Source organism: Callithrix jacchus, chromosome 7 (assembly GCF_049354715.1).
Source record: "Callithrix jacchus isolate 240 chromosome 7, calJac240_pri, whole genome shotgun sequence".
Taxonomy (NCBI): domain Eukaryota; kingdom Metazoa; phylum Chordata; class Mammalia; order Primates; family Cebidae; genus Callithrix; species Callithrix jacchus.
The window spans coordinates 99,865,739-99,888,559 of record NC_133508.1 but is presented as its reverse complement, the minus strand read 5'-3'; the positions used below and the strand labels follow the sequence as shown (position 1 = coordinate 99,888,559).

The following is a 22,821-nucleotide window of genomic DNA, read 5'->3' as shown; positions in this document are numbered from 1 at the left end:
CCCCATCAAAAGAGTGGGCAAAGGATATGAACAGACACTTCTCAAAATGAGACATTTATGCAGCCAACAAACATGAAAAAAAGCTCATCATCACTGATCATTAGAGAAATGCAAATCAAAACCACAATGAGATACCATCTCATGCCAGTTAGAATGGTGATCATCAAAGTCAAGAGACAAAAGATGCTAGAGAGGATGTGGAGAAATAGAAATGCTTTTACACTGTTGGTGGGAGTGTAAATTAGTTCAACCATTGTGGAAGACAGTCTGGCTATTCCTCAAGGATCTGGAGCTAGAAATACCATTTGACCCAGCAATCCCATTACTGGATATATACTCAAAGGATTATAAATCATTCTATTATAAAGACACATATACACGTATGTTTATTCCAGCACTGTTCACAATAGCAAAGACTTGGAACCAACCCAAATGCCCATCAATGATAGACTCAATAAAGAAAATGTGACACATATACACCACGGAATACTATGCAGCTATACAAAACGATTAGTTCATGTCCTTTGCAGGGACATGGATGAAGCTGGAAACCATCGTTCTCAGTAAAGTAACAAAAGAACAGAAAACAAAACACCGCATGTTTTCACTCATAAGTGGGAGTTGAACAATGAGAACACATGGACACAGGGAGGAGAACATCACCATAGGGTCCTGTCAGGGGTTGGGGGCTAAGGGAGGGAACAGCCTTAGGAAAATACCTAATGTAGATGACGTGTTGATGGGTGCAGCAAACCACCATGGCCTGTGTATACCTATGTAACAAACCTGCACATTCTGCACATGTACCCCAGAACTTAAAGTATAATTTTTTTAAAAAAAAGATATTTCCTAAAGAGCCTAGCATGGTGCCTGGCACCCAATGAGTAACACGAATTATTAAAAGAAAATATAAGATAATTATTGAAAGAATTTGTATACATGGAAATTCAAAACCATCAAGTAAAGTCAATTTCAGATACTGAAACATCCTTAGTAATTAAAAAAATTATCAGTTTTAGATTAACTAAGGTGATATTTTTAATTATCAGAGAACTTGACAAAGAATATTAACATATCAATTCAAATAATATTTACTTAGTACTCATACTGTAAGTCCAAAATTATGGGGATATAACAAAAAATTACAAGATCCTTATCCTCAAGTAGTTAACAAGAAATCCAAACCACATCATAATATATTATGGATTATATGAAATACAAATACTTAGCAAATATATTGCAAAAGTAGATTAATCTAGAAATCAAACAATGAAAAGTTACATGATGATTTCTACAAAAGTTTTTAAATAATTTACAAATTTTACACTTACCTTCATATTTAAAATGGTAACATTTTCCAAGCAATAATACAGGAGAATTTCTACTAAAATACGTCTTTGTTTTCAACACCCAACCTAACGGGAAAAAAAAAGAAAGAAAACGTCTTATAATTAAAAGATTTCAGACTAAAAGTCTAACAGCATTTTCTTTTGTTTAATTTCAAACCATCGATTATTACTTATGGTTGTGCATTTTTGGCAACAGTTGCAAAATACAGTATTTGAACAATGAACTGGAAATACAGGCAATTCATCCTAGTTTCAAATAAAGTTAAAAATTCAAACACACTTTTAAAACTATCCAATTAAAGAACATAAGAAAGAAAAATATTTAATTTTAATTTATTTTCAGATAGGTCACAATGGTCTTTATCAAGTTCTCACCACGTTCTTATGGTACAAAATTTAAACTGCCAATTGTGTTTTTCCTGAATTTGCATTAAGGTGTTTTACTGAATTCTGTTTTCACACTTATTTTATGAATATGAGCTATTTTCCTATTGAAACTGGTTCTGTCCAAGTACTTCTCCATCTTAGGTGAGCTTCAAAAATCTCCATATAATTCTTATTGGATTTGTTTGCAAAAAGGAACTAGGTTAAAAATAAGATCTAGGAGAAACATCAGAAGTATCAGTGCAGGAACTTTACAGTCTATTTTCTGTGTGAAGAGGCCTATTTTGCTTATTTCCTGGCACAGAGATTAGGCTGCCTGAAACTGTATCTGAAAAGCCAAGGTATTATCATCACCTGAATAAATTCTATATGCTTTAGAATACTAAAAAAAAAAAAAAACACTATACAAGATATTAATATACTCTAGCAACTTAAAAAAAAAAAGGGGGGGGAGACCACATCCTATGCTTGAGTTTCTAAGCAATGTTTATGATAATACTTGGCTCCTTCTTCAGGAGATAGTTTTAACTATATTCCTTATAGAAATGTTTCACTCAAAGTAAAGTATGCCAGCTGGGCGCAGTGGCTCATGCCTGTAATCCCAGTACTTTGGGAGGCCAAGGCGGATGGATCACCTGAGGTCAGCAGTTCAAGACCAGCCTGGCCAACATGGAGAAACCCCAACTCCGTTTAAAAACAAACAAACAAACAAACAAACAAAGTAAAGTATCCATTTGTTCTCAAGTAATTGTCCGTGACTTAAGAAGGAAGATGATGCATATTGCCAAATATTTCTCTGGATTTATACAATTTTTAAAACATGATGCTTACTATATTTCATGTTGTTCCAAGCAGATATAAATTTCGTTTTTAGCTTGTCAACTTCGTCTGTTCCTGTAGCCTCCATATTCAAATTCTAAAGGAACAGCCATCACTTGATTGCATTCTTCTGTAGAGTTTACTATTTTAAACTGATTAAAAATTCCTTTAAAAACTTCTTTAAAAAAATTAAGGAAAAATAAGTAATTAGTATATATATGGTTATATGGGGCCATACCTGTTAAAGTTACTTAAGTGATTAAATACAATTTAACTGGAAATGAACAAAACAATTTCTCTTTTTACCATCAGAAATAAACAGAAAACCAATCTCTCATCTTACAAACAAAAATCTTATAGAATAAGACATTCTATATTTTAATTACAAAAAACCTTTACTACCAAATATACAATAAACCTAGCAATAATCTCCTTTAGTTGTTCACAACTGAATACAATAAATCAGTTTAGTAACACAGCTCTGCTCTGGTGTATTGGTGCTAGTGAGAATTTTCGTAATTTTTTTAGCAGTAATTAGAAAAGGTGATTTGAAATCTTATAAAAAATCTTGACTGTCTTCAGAATGAAGACTCCTACTTACATTTATTAGTCACTACTTTCACATAAAGTCTAATTATTTTGTTTTGTTTTTTAAATAAGACATTTCCTTCCTATCTTCATACTGCATCACTGAAAAAAACAGAATGGCTTAAATTTATAATGGAAAACATTTTCTTACTTTAAAATAGAATAAATGTAGCTCATAAGTGTTTGTTTTATTACTGACTTCAGGGAAAATTGAGATGTGTGACATAATCTGAAAAGGAACAAATTATAACTGAAAATGCTTGTGCTTATTAGCAATAATTCACAGACAGTTTACTTTTCAAGAAAAGAATGCTGCACAGAACATTACCCTTTTAGGGTTATAAATATCTACTCAAAAATATTGATACATTCATTTCTATTACAATAGTCGTTCCCTTTTATAATATGTATTAAAAGTTACTAATCATACATCATAGTTATGAGCCAGGAGCGAAACATGGTCTATTGGAAGAACTTAAAAAGCCAATGTGACTAGAAAATAGAAATGTCTAAAAAAATTTTTTAAATGGCATGAGATGAGGCTATATGGTTATACAGATCCCAAAGCACAAAAGGCCTTGTAGCCCAGGTTAAAAATTTCATTCTTTATCCTAAGAGCAATTTGTTTCAAACAGGAATATCACAACCAGATTCAGTAGGGTGGTTTGTTTTACTTCAATAGCAGCATGAAGAAGAACATGGAAAGGAACAAGAATAGACAATGAGTTTACTCCTAAAGGTTGAGTATCCCTTATCCAAAATGCTTGGGAGTGTTTGGATTTCTACATTTTAAAAAATATTTACATTATGTATACTTACTAGTTGAGTATCATTAATCCAAAAATCCAAAATGCGCTAGTGAACATTTCCTTTGAGCATCATACAGATCCTGGAAAATTTTAGATGCCTGATTTTTGGATTAGGGATGCTCAACCTATATTATACAGAACTAGGAGATGATAGCTTGGACTTGGAGCAGTGAAGATGGAAAAATGGACATCCGAGGAAGCATGTAGAAAATTCAGTATGTCTTGGTGATAACAATGGATATGGAAGGTAAAGAACAGGGATATGCCAAAGATGGTGCCAATCACTGAAATAGGAAATATCAGGAAAGGGAGAAGTTAGAGGGAGAAGACTATGAATTTGGTTTGAGATATGTGGTATTTAAGATGTCTCTGAGAAACACAAGCAAAGAATCGTTTTGTTTTTTGGGGTTTTTTGTTGTTCTTTTTTTTGAGACACAGTCTCACTCTGTCGCCCAGACTGGAGTGCAGTGGAGCAATCTCGGCCTCACTGCAACCTCCGCCTCCCGGGTTCAAGCAATTCTCTGCCTCAGACTCCTGAGTAGCTGGGATTACAGGTGCCTGTCACCACGCTTGGCTAATTTTTTTTGTATTTTTAGTAGAGACGGGGTTTCGCCACCGTGGCCAGGCTGGTCTTGAACTTCTGACACTGTGATCCACCTGCCTCATCCTACCAAAGTGCTGGGATTACAGGTGTGAGTCACCACACCTGGCCATTCTTTTTCTTAATCATTAGATAAATTATTGCCAGGTAGTGTTCTAGGTACTGCAAGTACATCTGAGAACAAAGGCAATGAAAAAGCTACTTTCTTGGAATTTACATTCTCAGGATGTCAATCAACTAGGCAGTTGGATATACAGCTCTGGAGCTCAAAGGAGAGGTCTGGGCTAGGCATACTGATTTGAGAACTGCTGATGTATATATGAGAATGAAAGCTATAAACCCATTCCTCAGGGACTCTGCTTTGTTCGTTTATACACCTAGCACTTGGCACAGTTCCTGGTACTTAAGGATGATATTTAAGACCTTTCATGAAATAACCTCTGCCTACTTACCAGCTTCCTCTTTTACTACTTCACATGCAGCATATGCTGGAACCACATTTAATATTAATATAAAAGCTTCCTGAACTTGGTATGTTATCAGTTATCTTCATTCCTTTGCATCTGTTCCCTCTACCTCAAGTGCCTTACTACTCACTCTCACTGTATGACTACCTTACTATCATGGAGTCCCTCAAACCCAGCTTCAGTTTCACTTCCTCTAGCAAGATTGGTAAGATCTCCTGACTACCCTCTCCAAACTTCAAACTAAGATAGGTGTCCTCCTCTTAGTTCTCATAGGATCCTATGTTTTCCTGTATCATCACACTCATTGCACTATACTGTAACTGAGTGTCCTTAAATTCTGCCAGGCACACAATTGGTTCTCAAAAATATTTATTAAAGGAATCAATGAACTGATATGAAATATAGATATATCACTAGCAGCACTCTCACCAGAATTAGAATTTTTTTAACTGACACTAGAATAAAGAAAAGAAGAATTTTCCTCAAGAAAACTGCATACATAATTTAGCAAATTCTGGAAAAGCAAGAAAAGGAAGAGAGTTTATAAAATGTGTGAATTATATATAGTGTATCCACATGATGGATTATACATCCATTAAAAATGTCTCCTAAAATGGGGAAACACTATGCAGAATCTGAAACTTATGTATCATATGACACAGGAAGGGCAGGGACAGCAGAGGAGGAATGAAAGGAGTTAGAAAGTAAGAAAACAAGTATACCAAAATGTTAAAAGTAATTTCTCTGTGGTTATTTTTATACCATGATTGCCCACATTTTCCAAATCTTACACATTTATTTTTTTTTTAGAATTTATTTTTAGAATTAAAAAAATCTATTTTTAAAAAGCCACCAGGTTCAAATCTTTTAAGTCCAAAATTTTTAAGTGAAAGAATGTACATGCATGTATCTTCTTCCTAAGTCAGAAAAGAAAGAAGGCCACAGGGAAGAATTTTTGGTTCAGACAGTTCCCATCACCAGCCACCAGTAATATTCTGGACAGTCCTCAGCAAGTGTGAAAATCGAGAAGCCTTAAACCATATGGGGAAAAAATAAAGACAGTGAGCAATTAGACATGTTATATGGGGAAGTCTGTATCTTAGATAATGACTCCTAAGTAAATAAATAAGCAAGGTAAGATGCTCGGACAAACTCATGGAGGCAGAGTATGAAGGATGGTTACCAGAGGCTGGGAAGGGTAATGAGAGTACTGGGGAGAGGTAGGAATGGTTAATGGGTACAAAAAGAAAAACAGAAAGAATAAATATGACCTAGTATTTGACAGCCCAACAGGGGGATTAAAGTCAATAATAATTTAATTGAACATTTTAAAATAACTAAAAGAGCATAATTGGATTGTTTGTAACACAAAGGCTACACACTTGAGGAAATGGATACCCCATTTTCCATGATGTAAGTATGACACATTTCATGTCTATATCAAAACATCTCATGTACCCCATAAATATATACATCTATGTACCCACAAAAATTAAATTAAAAATAAAAAAAGATGCTGTGATAGATACAGAAATTAATAAAACATATATTCTAACCTCAAGGCACTTAGAGTGCCTTAACAATAATAACAATAATTTATTGTGTTTTTTTTTTAGTCAAAACTGCTATGTAGCTACATTATTTACTCAGAGTAACTTTACCTCCAAGCTTGAAACAATTGAAATGCCTTTGGAACACACCCTTAACTATTCTATGAAAATACTTTCATTATCATTGTCAGATAGAGTAGTGAAGAATGATAAAATTATTATCATAAGATTAAAGATGAGTTGTTGCTAGTTTAAAAAATAATTCAGCATAGTTACTTTTCATATGACTAAAATTAAATTCCATTCTTCTATAAAGACTGAAACCCACTTTATTTCTGTAACAAAAATTTAAATGGAGCCAGGCATGGTGGCTCACACCTGTAATCCCCACACTTTGGAAGGCTAAGGGGGAGGACTCCTTGAGCCCAGGAGTTTTCAAGACCAGCCTCGGCAACGTAGTGAGTTTTTCTCCCTATAAAATTAACAATTAGCCAGGCATGGTGGCATGTGTCTATAGTCCCAGCTACTAGGGAGGCTGGGGGATCACTTGAGCCCAAGAAGTCAGGGCTGCAGTAAGCTATCACTGAACCACTGCACTCCAATGTGGAGGACAGAACAAGATTCTCGAAAATAAATAAATAATAAAATGGCTATTCCTAAAAATCTTAACTTTGGATAAATCAGAGATTATTTTGAAAGATGATCCCTTGAACCATTTACAAATTGAGACACTTTATAAAGAATAACAAAAAATTCCTAATGAAAAGGAGAGTCACCTTACCACATATTAAAACACATTATAAAACTACAATAAAGTTTAGTACCATTTAAATTTATTTTTCTTATTAGCACAGGAGGACACTGACTAAAATATAATGGAGAACTATAAATCGTTCTACTACAAGGACACATGCACACGAATGTTCATTGCAGCACTGTTTACAATAGCAAAGACCTGGAATCAACCCAAATGCCCATCGATGATAGACTGGATTGGGAAAATGTGGCACATATACACCATGGAATATTATGCAGCAATCAGAAATGATGAGTTCGTGTCGTTTGTAGGGACATGGATGAATCTGAAGAACATCATCCTCAGCAAACTGACACAAGAACAGAAAATGAAACACCGCATATTCTCACTCATAGGCGGGTGATGAAAAATGGGAACACATGGACACAGAGAGGGGAGTACTAAACACTGGGGTCTATAGGGGGGAAAAGGGGAGGGCCAGTGGGAGGGGGAGGTGGGGAGGGATTGCCTGGGGAGAAATGCCAAATGTGGGTGAAGGGGAGAAAGCAAACAAAGCACACTGCCATGTGTGTACCTATGCAACTGTATTGCATGCTCTGCACATGTACCCCAAAACCTAAAATGCAATAAAAAAAAAAAAAAAATATATATATATATATATATATATATATATATATATATACTGGAGAGCACAGAAACCAAAGCATATTTAAGAATTTAGTACCTAATACGAAAAATACTTTACATCAGTGAGAAAAGATGGTTAATTTAAAAAAAATGCCACAATAATAAACTACACAGTTTTTAAAATAAAGCTAGATGACAACCTCAATAAATGACGAATTCTAGATGAATCAAATATTTAAAAACAAATGCAAACACATAGTTACATGTGCACATACTCCAAGGAAACATAGATTTAAATTATTTTTTAAATCTTCGGGTAGAAAAGGCCTTTCTGTCTGGGCACAGTGGCTCACGCCTATAATCCCAGCACTTTGGGAGGTCGAAGTGGGCAAATCACCTGAAGTCAGGAGTTCAATACCAGCCTGGCCAACATGGTGAAACCCTGTCTCTACTAAAAATACAAAAAAATTAGTCTGGCATTGTGGCATGTGCCTGTAATCCCAGCTACTTGGGAGACTGAGGCAGGGGAATTGCTTCAACCCAGGAGGTGGAGGTTGCAGTGAGCTGAGATTGTGCTACTTCACTCCAGCCTGGGTGACAAAGCAAGATTCCGTCTCCAAAAAAAAAAAAAGAAAACGCTTTTCTAAGCATGGTATGCAAAACCAAAAATCAGAAAGGAAAATGTAATTAAATAAAAATGAAAATTTTGTAGAGAAAAAACAAAACAGCATAAGGTTCAGTTACAATTCATCAATAAGGAAAAAAGTTCAATACAAATTACATATATAAAGAGTTAATGTCCTTAATATATAAAAAGCTCTTATAAATCAATAAGGAAAAACCTAAACAGAAAAAATGCAACTCAAAAAAGAAAAATCCATAAACACACAAAATATTTTCAACCTTACTAGACCTAAGAAATGTACATTAAAGGAATTTCATTTTTTTCATCATCACAAGAGATAAAATTGGCAATCCTGAAGAAACAAGCATAATTATTAACAATAACATAACTATTTCTCAAATTAACTCATAAATAATAACATAATTATTTCTCAAATTAACTCTCTGATGGCAGAGAATAGCACAGCCAAGACAGACAGACATAAAATCATCGGCTGATGACTAAATTATTACATATACATATTACAATGATATAGATCTATATTTATCACTATAAAAAGATATCGAGGGCATAGAGTGGGAAAAAAAGAGGAACTGCATGAATATAACTTATGCATGTCAGTGCATAAATATCATATATATACACACACACACATATGCCCACACATGTACATATATGCATAAAACAATGTGTAGAAGTTCAAAATGTTCATTTGTTTCCCTGAGACGGGAGTCTTGCTCTGTTGCACAGGCTGGAGTGCAATGGCATGATCTCAGCTCACTGCAACCTCCACCTCCCAGGTTCAAGCAATTCTCCTGCCTCAGCCTCCCAAGTAGCTGGGATTACAGGCATGCACCACCACACCCAGCTAATTTTTATATTTTTAGTATAGACAGGGTTTCACCATGTTGGCCAGGCTGGTCTTGAACTCCTGACCTCAGGGGATTCGCCCACCTCAAAGTGGATTCCAAAGTGCTGGGATCACAGGCATCAGCCACCACTCCCAGCCCATAATGTTGGTGTCTAAGAAATGAGCCTCTACTTTGATATTCTTCTTTGTATTTCTCTTTATTATTTAAATTGTTCACATTGAGCCTCTTTTAAAAAATATCAAAATTAATCAAAAGTAAATTGCTCAAATAAAAAATTGAATACACTAAATTACAAATGTAACCAGGTTATATTAAATTCTAACACTACAACCGAAACTGCTGAACTAAAAAATCGACCTTGTAGACATCCTATTACAAAATTCCTAAACAGCTGATAAAGTCAAAATGCTGAGACCTGTTTTTTCTCCTTTTTAAGATAAAGAACCTTATTCTTGTGGTTCTGAAAGACATCAGATTCAGCTATTTAGTCATGTGAAAATTTAACTTCCTCAATTTAATTCCCTAAGGCAACTCTAGCAAAATAAAATAACTTGGAGGATTACTCCTTGCTAATTCATAATTTATGTTCTCTTTAAAATAAATGGGGTGACATCTGGAAAGAGAAAAAGTAATAAATTAATCCTTTGGTCTATTAAAATATTTTATTTATATTTGTGTGAGATAAGCCAAGACAAATAGTACTTTTAGTTTTAGTTTAACTGAAAATGAGCAAAAGAAAAACACAAATGAGGAAACCACAATGATCTTTAAAAGTCTCTATCATATATTCAGCATTTCTCAATAACTTAAAAAAAAAAAAAAGAGTAAAAGTCTCACTAAAAAATTCTAAAATTACCCTTACCCACAAACTCCCTTTCCAAAAGCTTCCCTGGTTTTGTTAAAAAAAATAAAATAAAATGCATGTGTCTACAAAGCATAAAGAAAAGTAATAATTTAGCCATTATCGAGTATATTTCAATTCCTGCAGCAGTTAAAATACCTGGTTTCACTGCCCCAGTGATCAACTGATAGGCCAAAATTCTTGTTTATTCCATGTGGTGTCATCAGATTCAGTCTAGAAAAGCATCAAAATAATATACTTCACAATTTCCAAATTATTTTTAGAAGGTGCTTATGAATTCTTTCTTTAAAAACTATCAGAAATTATTAAATCTTCTTTTCTTTTTTTTTTTCTTTAAAGGGGTCTCCCTCTGTTGCCTATGCTAGAGTGTGCAGTGACACAATCATAGTTCACTGCAGACTTAAACTCCTGCATTCCAGCAATCCTCCCCCCTCAGTCTCCCAGGTGGCTGGGACTTACAGGCACCCATCACCATCCCTGGCTTAGAGAAATTACTAAATCCTTTTTCAAGCAGATGTTCTTTACTAACACATACTACAGCCACCTTATCATCCGCCATCTTCATATTTCTGTTCATTGTTAACATTCTAACAAATGTTCTTCTTAGAGATAAAATCAAGGCTTCTAACAAATCCATTTTAACAACAGCATTAAAGAGCAGAAAACTATTTTATCGTATCTCAGTAAACAAAGATAAAGCTAACAAATGAAGTTTATTGCTAAACTTTTCTGTTAATAATACAAAAAGCAGAGTGAAGACTAAGCAGAATTCTTTTGGAGAGAAGAGCTACAACATTTGATATGAAAATTATCGATTGAGACCCAGAAGTCATTTTCAGAGTCACTTTTCTAACTAATAATCATGAATTAAGAGAGTCAAAAACTTGTAATAAATGTAAAGAGTACTCAAATCAATGTACCCGAAGGGCAGATGAAGGTAATCAGCCTCTCCCATCTAGCAATAAGTAGACGTACTTTATCCACTGAGAATTTAAGGCCAAGTAAATGCTCCTGGCAGAACTTTAGGGACTAAGTCTATGGAATACATCTCAGTCACATCGTACAATGGGTAAAAACACTGCAGACCTCTGGAATTTGTGTATGCTAAGGCATCTTCCCCAAATAATATTCTGCTGCTAGATGAAATACAGATATTGATTTAGAATTTCTGATGTGCTTTTAGCTGTATCATCAAATACAATGAACTGAGAAGTCTACTCTAGTTTTTTATCTATTGTATGTAACCTTTTCTGCGTGCTTGCATTTTCATTAACAAATATCAATCCTTTATCTGATCTTGAAGGTCTCTAATACAATGGGCTATCCTCTCTGCTCTCATTTCTTCTCTCTCTCTTCTTTGTTTACAGAAACATCAATTATTGTATCCATTTGTATTCCTTCTCTTCACCTATACCTGCCAACCTTCTATCTTCATGCACTGAACTTCTACTCAATAAACATTGTTTGTAATTCTTTTCCTTTTAAAAAGTAACAAATATGAAGGGAGAGAAATAATAATATTTATGTCCAATGTCCCCCTTTCAGAGTTAAGGGGTAGGCAAGGTGGATGGCAGTAAGAGATAAAGACAAAAGACTCAAAAAAGGAACAGCAACACAATAAAGGCAGGACATGCAGTTTCAGAAAATGGCTTTGAAAAGAAGAATAAAGGACTGATAGCAAAAAGACTAATAAGATAGTTTTGCCTCCAGAAAAACCTTATAAACATTCTTAGGACTCCTCAGGATCACATCCTCCAATAGAAAACACTAAATCAATGCACAGCTACTTTATAATGATGACTTAAATAAAATACAATGCATTCTTCTCTTAAATCTAAGTAAAATATATATGAGGAACTAAGTATTGAGAAGACACACATTTATCATCACACATGACTTCTACCAAGTTCCTCACACATGGCTTGCGGCAAAAACCTCGACCTGTGCAGCACTGCATATTACATGTTCACAGATTGTACAAAGTCATCATCATAACCAACCTAAATAAGATATAAAGAGTTAAAATGACCTCAATTACCTACTTGAAGACCAAAATAAGAATTTTTTTTTTTTGAGACGGAGTTTCGCTCTTGTTACCCAGGCTGGAGTGCAATGGCGCGATAAGCGCAACCTCCACCTCCTGGGTTCAGGCAATTCTCCTGCCTCAGCCTCCTGAGTAACTGGGATTACAGGCACACGCCACCATGCCCAGCTAATTTTTTGTAATTTTAGTAGAGACGGGGTTTGACCATGTGGACCAGGATGGTCTCGATCTCTCGACCTCATGATCCACACGTCTCGGCCTCCCAAAGTGCTGGGATTACAGGCTTGAGCCACCGCGCCCGGCCCAAAATAAGAATTATTAATGACATCTAGGCTGTTTTAAAATAGCCTTAAGCCTTGATCTTAGACTAAGAAGAACATAATATTTACTGCACAGTTGTTTGATAAATAAATTTTAATTATGTCAGGTTCTTAGTAACCTCTAAGTCAAAGGTAACTATGAATATTTGGAGCCTCAATATTTACTTCAATATGCAACTTTCCAAGCTATAGATAGCTATAGACTGCGATCTCTATATGAGGTAACACAGTGAGTAAAATTATTTCATCAACAAAGTATAATTAACCCCTACAAGAACTGAAGAATTTAAGAATCTCAGGACTCAAGAATTTACAAAGCATCTAATAAGTAGTACTTTTTTTGTTTTTTGGTGGTTTGTGTTTTTTGGGTTTTAGGGGAGATTTTTTTTCTTCGGCTTTTGTTTGTTTGTTTGCTTTTTTGAGACAAGGTCTTGGCCCAAGCTGGAGTGCAGTGCCACAATTTCAGCTCACTATAGCCTCAACCTCCTGGGCTCATGTAATCCTCCCACCTCAGTTCCCTAGTAGCTGGGACTATAGGCAGGCACCGCCACGCCTGGCTACTTTTTTGTATTTTTTATAGAGATGGGGTTTTTCTATGTTGCTCAGGCTGATCTCAAACTCCTGACCTCAAGTCGTCCACCTGCCTCAGCCTCCCAAAGTTCTAGGACTACTGGCATAAGCCACCATGCCTAGCACTAGTAAATATTAACAGTAGTTCCTGACCACTGTCTCACACGGTACAAGCTATCACTGATATTTCCTAATCAATAGTACTTGGGTGGAGAGGAGTAGTGAAAGAAAATGTGTAAATTTAAAAGAATGAAAAAAGTATCACTTCCATCCTGAGAGTTCTGATTTGCTCTCTGGTTCAGACTCACAATAATCAACTACCAATTGGGTTCAACCACCCATACAGTAACGAGATCTCCTTTACAACATCCTTGCCAGCTGCAGTCCCTCGGCCTCTGATGGAACACGTCTAGAAAAATACTAAATGAATATTGCACTAAACTCAAAATATGCTATAAATGTAAAAGCCCAAAAATGTTTTAAACTGTTTACTTTCATATCTGTTCTAGAACATCCATAGCTGTTGTAGAGTATCCATAGGAACTACAGGATTATCTGCTAATTTTAAACAACTAGACTTGCTAAAATGATACTATGTGGAACCAAATTTCTGTCTACACATTATTTTCACTAACTGTTCCTGGTTGTAACCTCTGAAACTAATCCTTTCATTTGACAGCCCATCTGATATTTAAAGACATACCTCCTAAACTCCCTAGCCCCCAAGTCTTCTCTTTTCTACATTAAATATCCCAGTTCCTTCAACTGATCTGAAGACTGTCTATGTGTGGTAATGAGAACCTCAATCAGGGTACTGGTAAAAGGAATAGAAATGAGTAGATAAAAGTAGCTAGTTGACATGGTAGACCTAGCAACATCATACAAATATATGGATGTGTATATGTCCACATACAAGAGAGGAAACTAAAGTGACTCGGAGATTTCAGGTCTAATGTTTAGGAGGAAAATGGTTCCACTAACCAAAACAGGGAACCCAAGTAGAGAAGACTAAGGTGAAGATAGGAAATTCAGTTTGAGATACAGTGATTTTGAGGTGTGTAATAAGTAAATATAAATGCTATCATGGTGCCTTTAAGAGGTGACTAGGTAATGGTGGTTCTGCCCTCATGAATAAATTAATTCACTTATGGATTATGGATTAACAGGTTATCACAGGAGTGGGACTGGAGCCTTTATAAGAAGGGAAAGTGAGACTTGAGCTAGTGTGCTTAGCTCTGCCACCATGTGATGCTCTGCACCACCTCAGGACTCTGCAAAGCCCCCACTAGCAAGAAGGCCCTCACCAGATACAGCTCCTCAACCTTGGACTTTTCAGCTTTCATAACTATAAGGAATACATTTTTTTCTTTATAAATTACCCAGTTTCAGGTATTCTGTTATAAGCAACGGAAGACAAACTACAACAATGGATAAGGCCTTTTCCAAGACCCATTATATTAGTTACTCTTGCCAAGAAAAAGCTGCATCTATATTATGGAAGCTAGTACTACATGTAATTTAAACACAAAACATCACATTTTTTCAACAAGTATTTGAGGGGTTACTTCTACAAGGCACTGAGGGAGATACAATGAGCCATGAAACCCAGTTCCTGCCCTCATTAATCTTACATTCTATAAACAAGATGCTTATAACTAACCCTAAGACTGAATGTGGTTATTATCTTACAGTAGTGAAATAAAGTATCACAACTATTAAGAGACATATTTCCCCCTTTCCAATGAGAATATTCACACATGAATAATACCAAAGGGTAAAATACCATCACAACAAGCATTCTTCAAATACAAAGAAGAAGGACTTAACGAAAAACATAAATCTTTCTATTCTGGTTATAAATACAGGAAAACATTAGAGCTATTACTTGGGAATTAGTTAAAGTGCCCCCAACAATTATGTCCATTGTTAAAGATTAACGCTTGAATTGTATCATCAGTTAAAAGAAGAGCATTGTTTAAAATGTTCACAAACACAATTGTTTGGGCTTACAAATGGAATCACTTGATGTCACTTTTGTCATTCCTAATTTCAAATAATATTATATCAATTGAAAAATAGAGCTACAAGTTTAGAGCCTTACAAGTCTTAAAATTGAATATTCTCCAGCTGATATAACTGCTCTAGAATTCCCTATAACTATATATTAGGACAAAGTTTTAAATTATGTCACTTTAGTAGTTTTACAGATAACTGATTTTACAAAGAGTCTATTAAAAAGTAATTTAGTAGGTCCCCAACTATATTTTACATTCATAACATAATCACAGAGAAAAAATAATTCAAATAACTTTGAACACCTATTTTGACTACATATACTTTCGTGGGATATATTCTAAGAACATTAAATAGCAAAAAAATCTTTACTTGGCCAATCTGTTGCTGGAAGCAGTATCTGTCAGTCCAGTAATTCCAAAACTATGTTATGTGTGTTATAAGATAGGTTAGATGAATAAAAATTGTGATATAATTGAGAATCAGAATTCTCTCTTTGAGAAAACAGAGGTATAAACAGGACTTGGAAGGAAGTGATGAGAATTCTGCAGTGTTGAATCTGAATTGAAGGTATCCTATGGATCATGATTTCTTAAGATAGAGACCATCCTGGTCAACAAGGTGAAACCCCGTCTCTACTAAAAATACAAAAATTAGCTGGGCATGGTGGTGCGCACCTGTAGTCCCAGCTACTTGGGAGGGTGGTAGAATTCTCCTGAGGCAGGAGAATTGCTCGAACCCAGAAGGCAGAGGTTGCGGTGAGCCGAGATTGTGCCATTACACTCCAGTCTGGGTAACAACAGCAAACTCCGTCTCAAAAAAAAAAAAAAGGTGTATATGTTGGCTGGGGTCAGTGGCTCAAGCCTATAATCCCAGCACTTTGGAAGGCCGAGGCAGGCAGATCACCTGAGGTCAGCAGCTCAAGACCAGACTGACCAACACAGAGAAACCCCATCTCTACTAAAAATACAAAATTAGCCGGGTGTGATGGTGCATGCCTGTAATCCCAGCTGTTGAGGAGGCTAAGTAAGGAGAATTGCCTGAACTTGGGAGGCAGAGGTTTCGGGTAGCTGAGATCCCCCCATTCATTGTACTCCAGCCTGGACAACAGCAAAATTCCGTTTCAAAAAAAAAAAAACAGTATATGTGTGTCCATTTAAAGGGTCTAGAACCAGTGACACCCCAGTAACAAACAGCATATTCAATCTTGGTTTCTAAGTATCATTTTCCACTAAAATAAACTAGGATTCTGTGGTAAAATGGCTGATTCCATGTATGGGACAGGAAATGTACAAGGTTAGGCTGGAACATCTTATTATACAAATATGAGTAAGAAAGTGCTCAAACACCAATGTGGACATATCCAAAGGTCATGAGAACCAGCTTGAAGGATCTACTACTGATCAGATTTAAGAAAATTTAATCATCAAAAGGAATGATGGTAGCAAATTATAACACATTAATTTTGAGGAAAAAAAAAACAAAAGGATCCTTGGGTACAAAGTAATACTAAAATAAGAGAAGAGAAAGCTCTTATTTAGAGAAGAGAGCCAGCAAATATATGTAGGAATGACAGAAGTGGGAACCACCAATGCTTTTATCAATGGCTACTAAAATCACTGGATAAGAAAATTTAAAAACTTGCAAAACAGAATATCCCATATGATCTCAATTTATCACCCCCACAGATTACTATATACAAAAGGGAAAGTGTACTTTCAAAATATAAAAATCTGGCTAAACTAAGTGATCAAACTTAATCACTAATAATGGAATAAACCATCATGTTAATCCTAACATGATGAAATGTTCAAAACATTACCCATGTAATAGAAAAAAAAAAACAACCCACAACTCTTCAATTTGAAACTAATTGTGAGGGGAAAAAAAAAAATCACATAATTTTGTGAGGCATTCTACCTAAAGACAAAAAAAGAAAGAAAAGGTAAACACTGTTCTAGATAAAACAGACATATAAGTACTAAATACAACTAATGTCTTTGATTGGATTCAGTATATTTTTAATGCTATAATGACATTACGGGGATATTTGGGAAAATTTAATTGCTGAATATGGACTGTACATTAGACAGTACTATATCAAGGTTAAATTATTTGGATATGCTAATGGCATTATAGTTATGTAAGAGAATGTGCTACTTCTTAGGAGATGCATGATGAATTTTTTGAGGTAAAGTCTCATGATGTTTCCACCTTACTTTCAAATAGTTGAGCAAGAAAGAGTGTGTGTGTGTGTGTGTGTGTGTGTGTAGGTATTTATACAGAAAGAGCACTTATCTCACAGAAAAGAATGAGAGCAAAAGAGGTATACTGTTAACAACTAGTGAATCTAGGTAAAGGATATAAAGGTATTTGTTGTACTACCATTTCAATGTTTTTATAGGCTGAAAGTAAAAAGAAAAAATGAGGTAAAAAGGTAGAAATTAGGTTGACTTTAGAGCAGCTGATCAGACTTGATCATAACTACTCTTCACCCTATTCATATGAGCTAAAAGCGAGTACAAAGTTCCAAAAGGTTTAGTTAAAAATAAAAGTAATAACCCTAACAAACAATAAGTAATCACAAACTAATCACTGTAAGTTTTCTACCACGGCTGTAAACTACACATAATCTCCTAAGAATTCTGTGAAAGATGATATGTGCTGGTTTATCTTGGATAATAGTGAATAAGCAAAACTATTTTATATATTTTCTCTAAATCTAAATACCAAACAAATTTTTTTCTCAAATTGAGTTTTATTTGTTACAAGGTATCCTAAATGAAATGGTGTCACAAGAGTCAAGATGATCTTGAACCCAGTATCACTGTAATAATAATGATAATAAACACTTAAAATCTGTATTGATAATTTTATTAAGCCATGTACATATATCATCTCATTTAATTTTCACAATTCTATAAGGCTGGTACTATTATTATCCTCATCTTAGATATAAAAAAAATGGCTTGGAAAAGCTATATAACTTCTTTAAGGTCATACTGCTAGTATATAGCAAATAGAGACCGTGAATCCAGGCAGTCTGACACCAAAGTCTCTTTGCTCTATATACTCTACATTCTACCACTTTACTATGAAATGTAAAATTTAACTAAACTATAAGTCACTACTGTTTCAATCCAATATCTATCAAAAATTACATGAATGAAGCATTTCAAAAAAAATTAAAAGCATGTCTTTTTTCTCTTTTTTTTTTTTTTGAGGCAGAGTTTCACTCTTGTTACCCAGGCTGGAGTGCAATGGCGCGATCTCGGCTCACCGCAACCTCCACCTCCTGGGTTCAGGCAATTCTCCTGCCTCAGTCTCCTGAGTAGCTGGGATTACAAGCACACGCCACCATGCCCAGCTAATTTTTTGTATTTTTAGTAGAGACAGGGTTTCACCATATTGACCAGGATGGTCTCGATCTCTTGACCTCGTGATCTACCCGCCTCGGCCTCCCAAAGTGCTGGGATTACAGGCTTGAGCCACCGCGCCCGGCCGTATTTTTTCTCTAATACACATTTATGTATGTAACAAATGAAGTTAGAATTCAACCAGATGCCAATTTACTGCCAAATCTCAAGTGAAAATAAAGATGATATAATAATTGCATTATTCAGTTACCTGTTCATATATATGGTTTAACATATTACAGATAGATTCAAAACAGAGACCAACACATTTTTAGAAGCTTTCATTTAGAACTCCACCCCTGCTCAATCAAGAAAAAATGATACCAAAAAAACATATTTCAGGCATAGTTATTACTCAAAAATACAAAACTGAAACAATGACACAAAAGGGTAAAAAATAACTAAGAAAATTAACCTTAAACACTGCTACAACAATAAAATATACTAATAAACAAAGCATGTTTCCCAAACCCGGTCCTCTTTCCAGGTTCTCTACCTCTGTGAAGGACGCAACAATCTTTCCAGTTATATAAGCCAAAAACCTATGATTAGCCAATGATATCTTCTTCTCCCTCACCTTCTATATCTAATCCATCACCTCGTTCCACCTCCTGAACACCTCTGGAATCCATCCACTTCTCTCTCACTCTCACCATTACCACCTTGTCCAAAAGATCATCTCTCAATTGGGCTACTCCAACAATCTCCTAACTGGCCTCTCCCCATTCCCACTCTTATCCCCTCTATCATCAGTTCGTCCACTGTATAACATCAAGTCCTTTTTTAATAGCATTTACCATAGTTGTAACTTTAAATTTATTTGACTATTTAATTCCTGTCAGCCTCCTGTTAGACAGTAAATTCTATGAGAATAAAGACCATATTTATTCACTACTAAACCACTGTGGCCTACAAGAGTGCCTAGTTAATAAATAAACACTAAATGACTGAATGCATGTCAAAGATTACAATTTATAAATAGTCCGAAAAATAAAAATAAAGTGCTTTATAAGGCTCCCCAATTATTCTACAACAAAGATTTTTACTTTTTTGTTTTTTTGAGACGGTCCTAATTTCTACTTACCAATCCCTAACCACTGTTTAAAGTCCAGATTAAATCTCATCTTCTTCATGAAACATTCCTTAGTTATCTGTCTTCTCACCTTCTAACATTCTAAAACACTCACATAAAATCTCATATATATTGACTATATTGTCTGCTTCTTGAAGACAAAGTCCACATCTCATACATTCTGCCAGAGTATAAGCTCCCTAAGAGCAGGGATTTCTGTTTCTTGTTCACTGCTATATCCCCAGCAATTTGAAGGGTGTCTGCTCAGTAAGCATGTGTTGATTTAATGCTCTTTATATATTCCAGGATAGTGCACAAATACTTGCAGCTGTTGTATAGTGGGAAGAGTCAAAAAGAACTAAATTCCTTAAATTCTTCAAGCTTCAGTTTTTTATATGCTAAATGTAAATAATACTCAATAGCTTACTTAGTTGGAATGACTGAGCTAATGCTTTAAAAGCATCTATGCAGAGCTGAGCACAAGAGGATATTCTTTTTTTTAGAGGATACTCTTACAGTAAAGGTTTTGGTGATTTTGTGACAATAATTGAATAGTAAGAAGTAGTCACTACGTGCCTACTAAATAAATAAAATCTCAGGAACATTAAAAGTTTGAGTAATGTCTAGCTTATCATTTTTTCAATAAAAAATTATGAGTAAATTTATTCTGAAATATATTTACCCCCAAATCTTAAGCATGGCTGAAACCATTTCAGCATTTTGTGCATTAATTAGGAATAATCCCAATTTAACATTGTACCAATATTAATATTTATACTTTACTGACATGTATAGAGCATATTTGATTGCTTAAAAAAGAATAAGAATCTTAGTATAAGAACCTCTTTAGTGCAATAATCAGAAGAGAAAAGCTGCAAACTCATTTGAGTTATGTGGTTCCCAGAAAGCCAGAAAATTTCTGCCTTTTTATAAAACATTAGTGAACAGAATACAATGCTGTTCACCAGAACTATCAAAATATCTAGAAATACTTTATAACCAATGACCATAAATATATTTTTCCAAATACTTGTATCCTATTATAATGAAAAAGAGCATTAATTAAATGGCTTTTTGTGTCTTTTTGCTAAATTACACAATTCCTTAGATTGGCCACTTTTTGACATGCGGTTCTAAAAATTTTATAGCGAATTAACTGATAATTCAATATAGTCCCAGATTATTGGACTAATTAGAAACTTTTTGTTCCGAGAAGAAGCTTTATCAATTTGAAATCAGAAAATACATACACTTTACCTTTCAAAGCCTTTCCAATACCTCTGGGTACTTTCAATGACTCATAATCTAATTACAAGTCACAGGCAAACAAGAACGAAAGAACACTACCTTGTCTTTTTTTTGCCATCAATTGACACAAAATCATTGCCGAAAACCCACTGGGGACATACGGTCCAAGCAGGAAAACAGAAGAAAACTCCTAAGTAATTCGGATATAAAAAGATGTAAGACGAGGTATTCTCGAACTATAGGGTAGCAGTGAGCCACATATAGGTAAATAATCAATACAAAGAAAAGGTAAGCCAAAGAACTCATAAGAAATATAAACTCAATAAACAGAGTCAGGCTGAGTTGACCGCTGAAGGTTCTCATATACAAATATAGTCAACATAGGAAAGAATTTATTCTACACCTGTAACTTCAAAAGCCCTTAGATGCGGGTGGTGTTGGGAGGGTTCAAGGTGAGCGGGAACCAAATAAAGTGAATGAACGTTAACATTCAGATGGAAAGGCATTAATACATGCAAGGTAGTGTGTTATGGCTTGAAACAGTAACAAACATCAAAAAGGGAGAAAGAGGCTAGGAATGGGAACAGAGAGATCGTGGGGATCCAGGTTTTTTTCCTCCTTTTTAAAATTTTTTAAACAAGGAGAAACAAGGCTGACAGAGAGAGCAAGGGGGTATGAGAAAGGATCAAATGGATGCTATAGATCAGGGGAAAAGGTCTTGCCCGGAACATCTAAGAAAACCACGAGGAAAGGAGGAACAGCTGCCCACAGTTAGGCTTACGGTTTATCTCTGGAACCCAGGACAGAGCGAGGAAGAGTCAGAAGACAAATGACACTAGAAAGGAGAGACAAGGGAGGCGCCAAAACCCTCAGAGAACCCAGCTGCTTGTCCACAGGATCTTCACTGAAGGCGGACCCCAAGAAACCTGGTCATTCGGGGACCAAAGACACTAAATCCCAACCTTCTCGACTCTCCTAGCCTCAAGCCGATCCCTCACCGAAACAGAAGGACTGGAGAACTGTAAAAATATGCAGGAGCCACCAACCCCGGAAACGCTCCAGCTCTAGCAGCAGCCACCACAAAAGCAGCCCGCACAAACGCAGACGCTCCAACCTCAGCGCCGCAGCTACAGGTACTTTGAGCACCCCGGCCACCGTAGTAAGAGGAACCCCTTCAAATCCATAAGATCAGCCACTTCCGGGATACGAAGGCCTTGCGATAGGCCGTAGCGATAGCGGCGGAATAGAGGCCTCTACTACGCTTACTTTATCCATCCCTTTTTCCCATCTGTCCGCCCCCGCATCCCGCTAATCCGGCAATCGAGCAAGTGCAAAACCAAGAGAAAGTATCCGTCCGTGAGCATTGTCTTCTTAGATAGACAGACTACATTACGGCTGCCATAAATTCCTGTTGAGCACTTGGACTTCAACTACCAAGAGGCCAGGCAGCCCTTGCCTCTGGCGCAGGAACTGCAAGATCCAGCATGCATTGCGCCATTCTTCCTCGCTGCCCGGAGCAAGATAGACTCCAAGCCCGACTTTGATTAAAAAAATAAAAAGCCAGAATACCTTCTTACCCTTTTATGAAGGAACTCTAAGCTAGGCCATAGTTAGGACTTTAGGTTACTTGTAAAACATCAAGGGATATGTGCACTTATTTTCCATATTCAGATTATTTTCAAGCTATAAAACAGGACAGCCAAGCGCGATGGGTCGCGTCTATAATCCCAGCACTTTGGGAGACCGAGGCGGGCGGATTGCTCGAGGTCAGAAGTTTGAGACCAACCTGGCCAAAATGGTGAAAGCCCGTCTCTATTTAAAAAGTACA

At 35.7% G+C, this 22,821-nt stretch overlaps 1 protein-coding gene across 50 annotated transcripts in view; it reads right to left on the bottom strand.

Moving 5' to 3' along the window:
- The window catches only part of ATG4C (autophagy related 4C cysteine peptidase), a 189,008-nt gene extending 166,587 nt beyond the window's left edge, over positions 1-22,421 (bottom strand). For 5 of the 50 annotated variants that reach the window (XR_013520152.1, XM_054236350.2, XM_035251699.3 and 2 more), the window contains exons 1-3: positions 21,992-22,128; positions 2,565-2,730; positions 1,332-1,415 (exon numbers count right to left, since the gene is read on the bottom strand). Coding sequence is in view for 44 of the 50 variants with exons in the window: in XM_054236350.2 (XP_054092325.2) it covers positions 1,332-1,415; positions 2,565-2,640 (160 nt within the window). In the remaining 6 variants the exon portion in view is untranslated. Of the gene's footprint in view, positions 1-1,331; positions 1,416-2,564; positions 2,731-3,291; positions 3,370-3,959; positions 4,234-10,448; positions 10,524-21,092; positions 21,184-21,774; positions 22,129-22,200 lie in introns of those variants that run through there. The other 45 variants (XR_013520154.1, XM_054236353.2, XM_035251705.3 and 42 more) reach the window with 19 other exon arrangements.
- Positions 22,422-22,821: the final 400 nt, after the last annotated feature.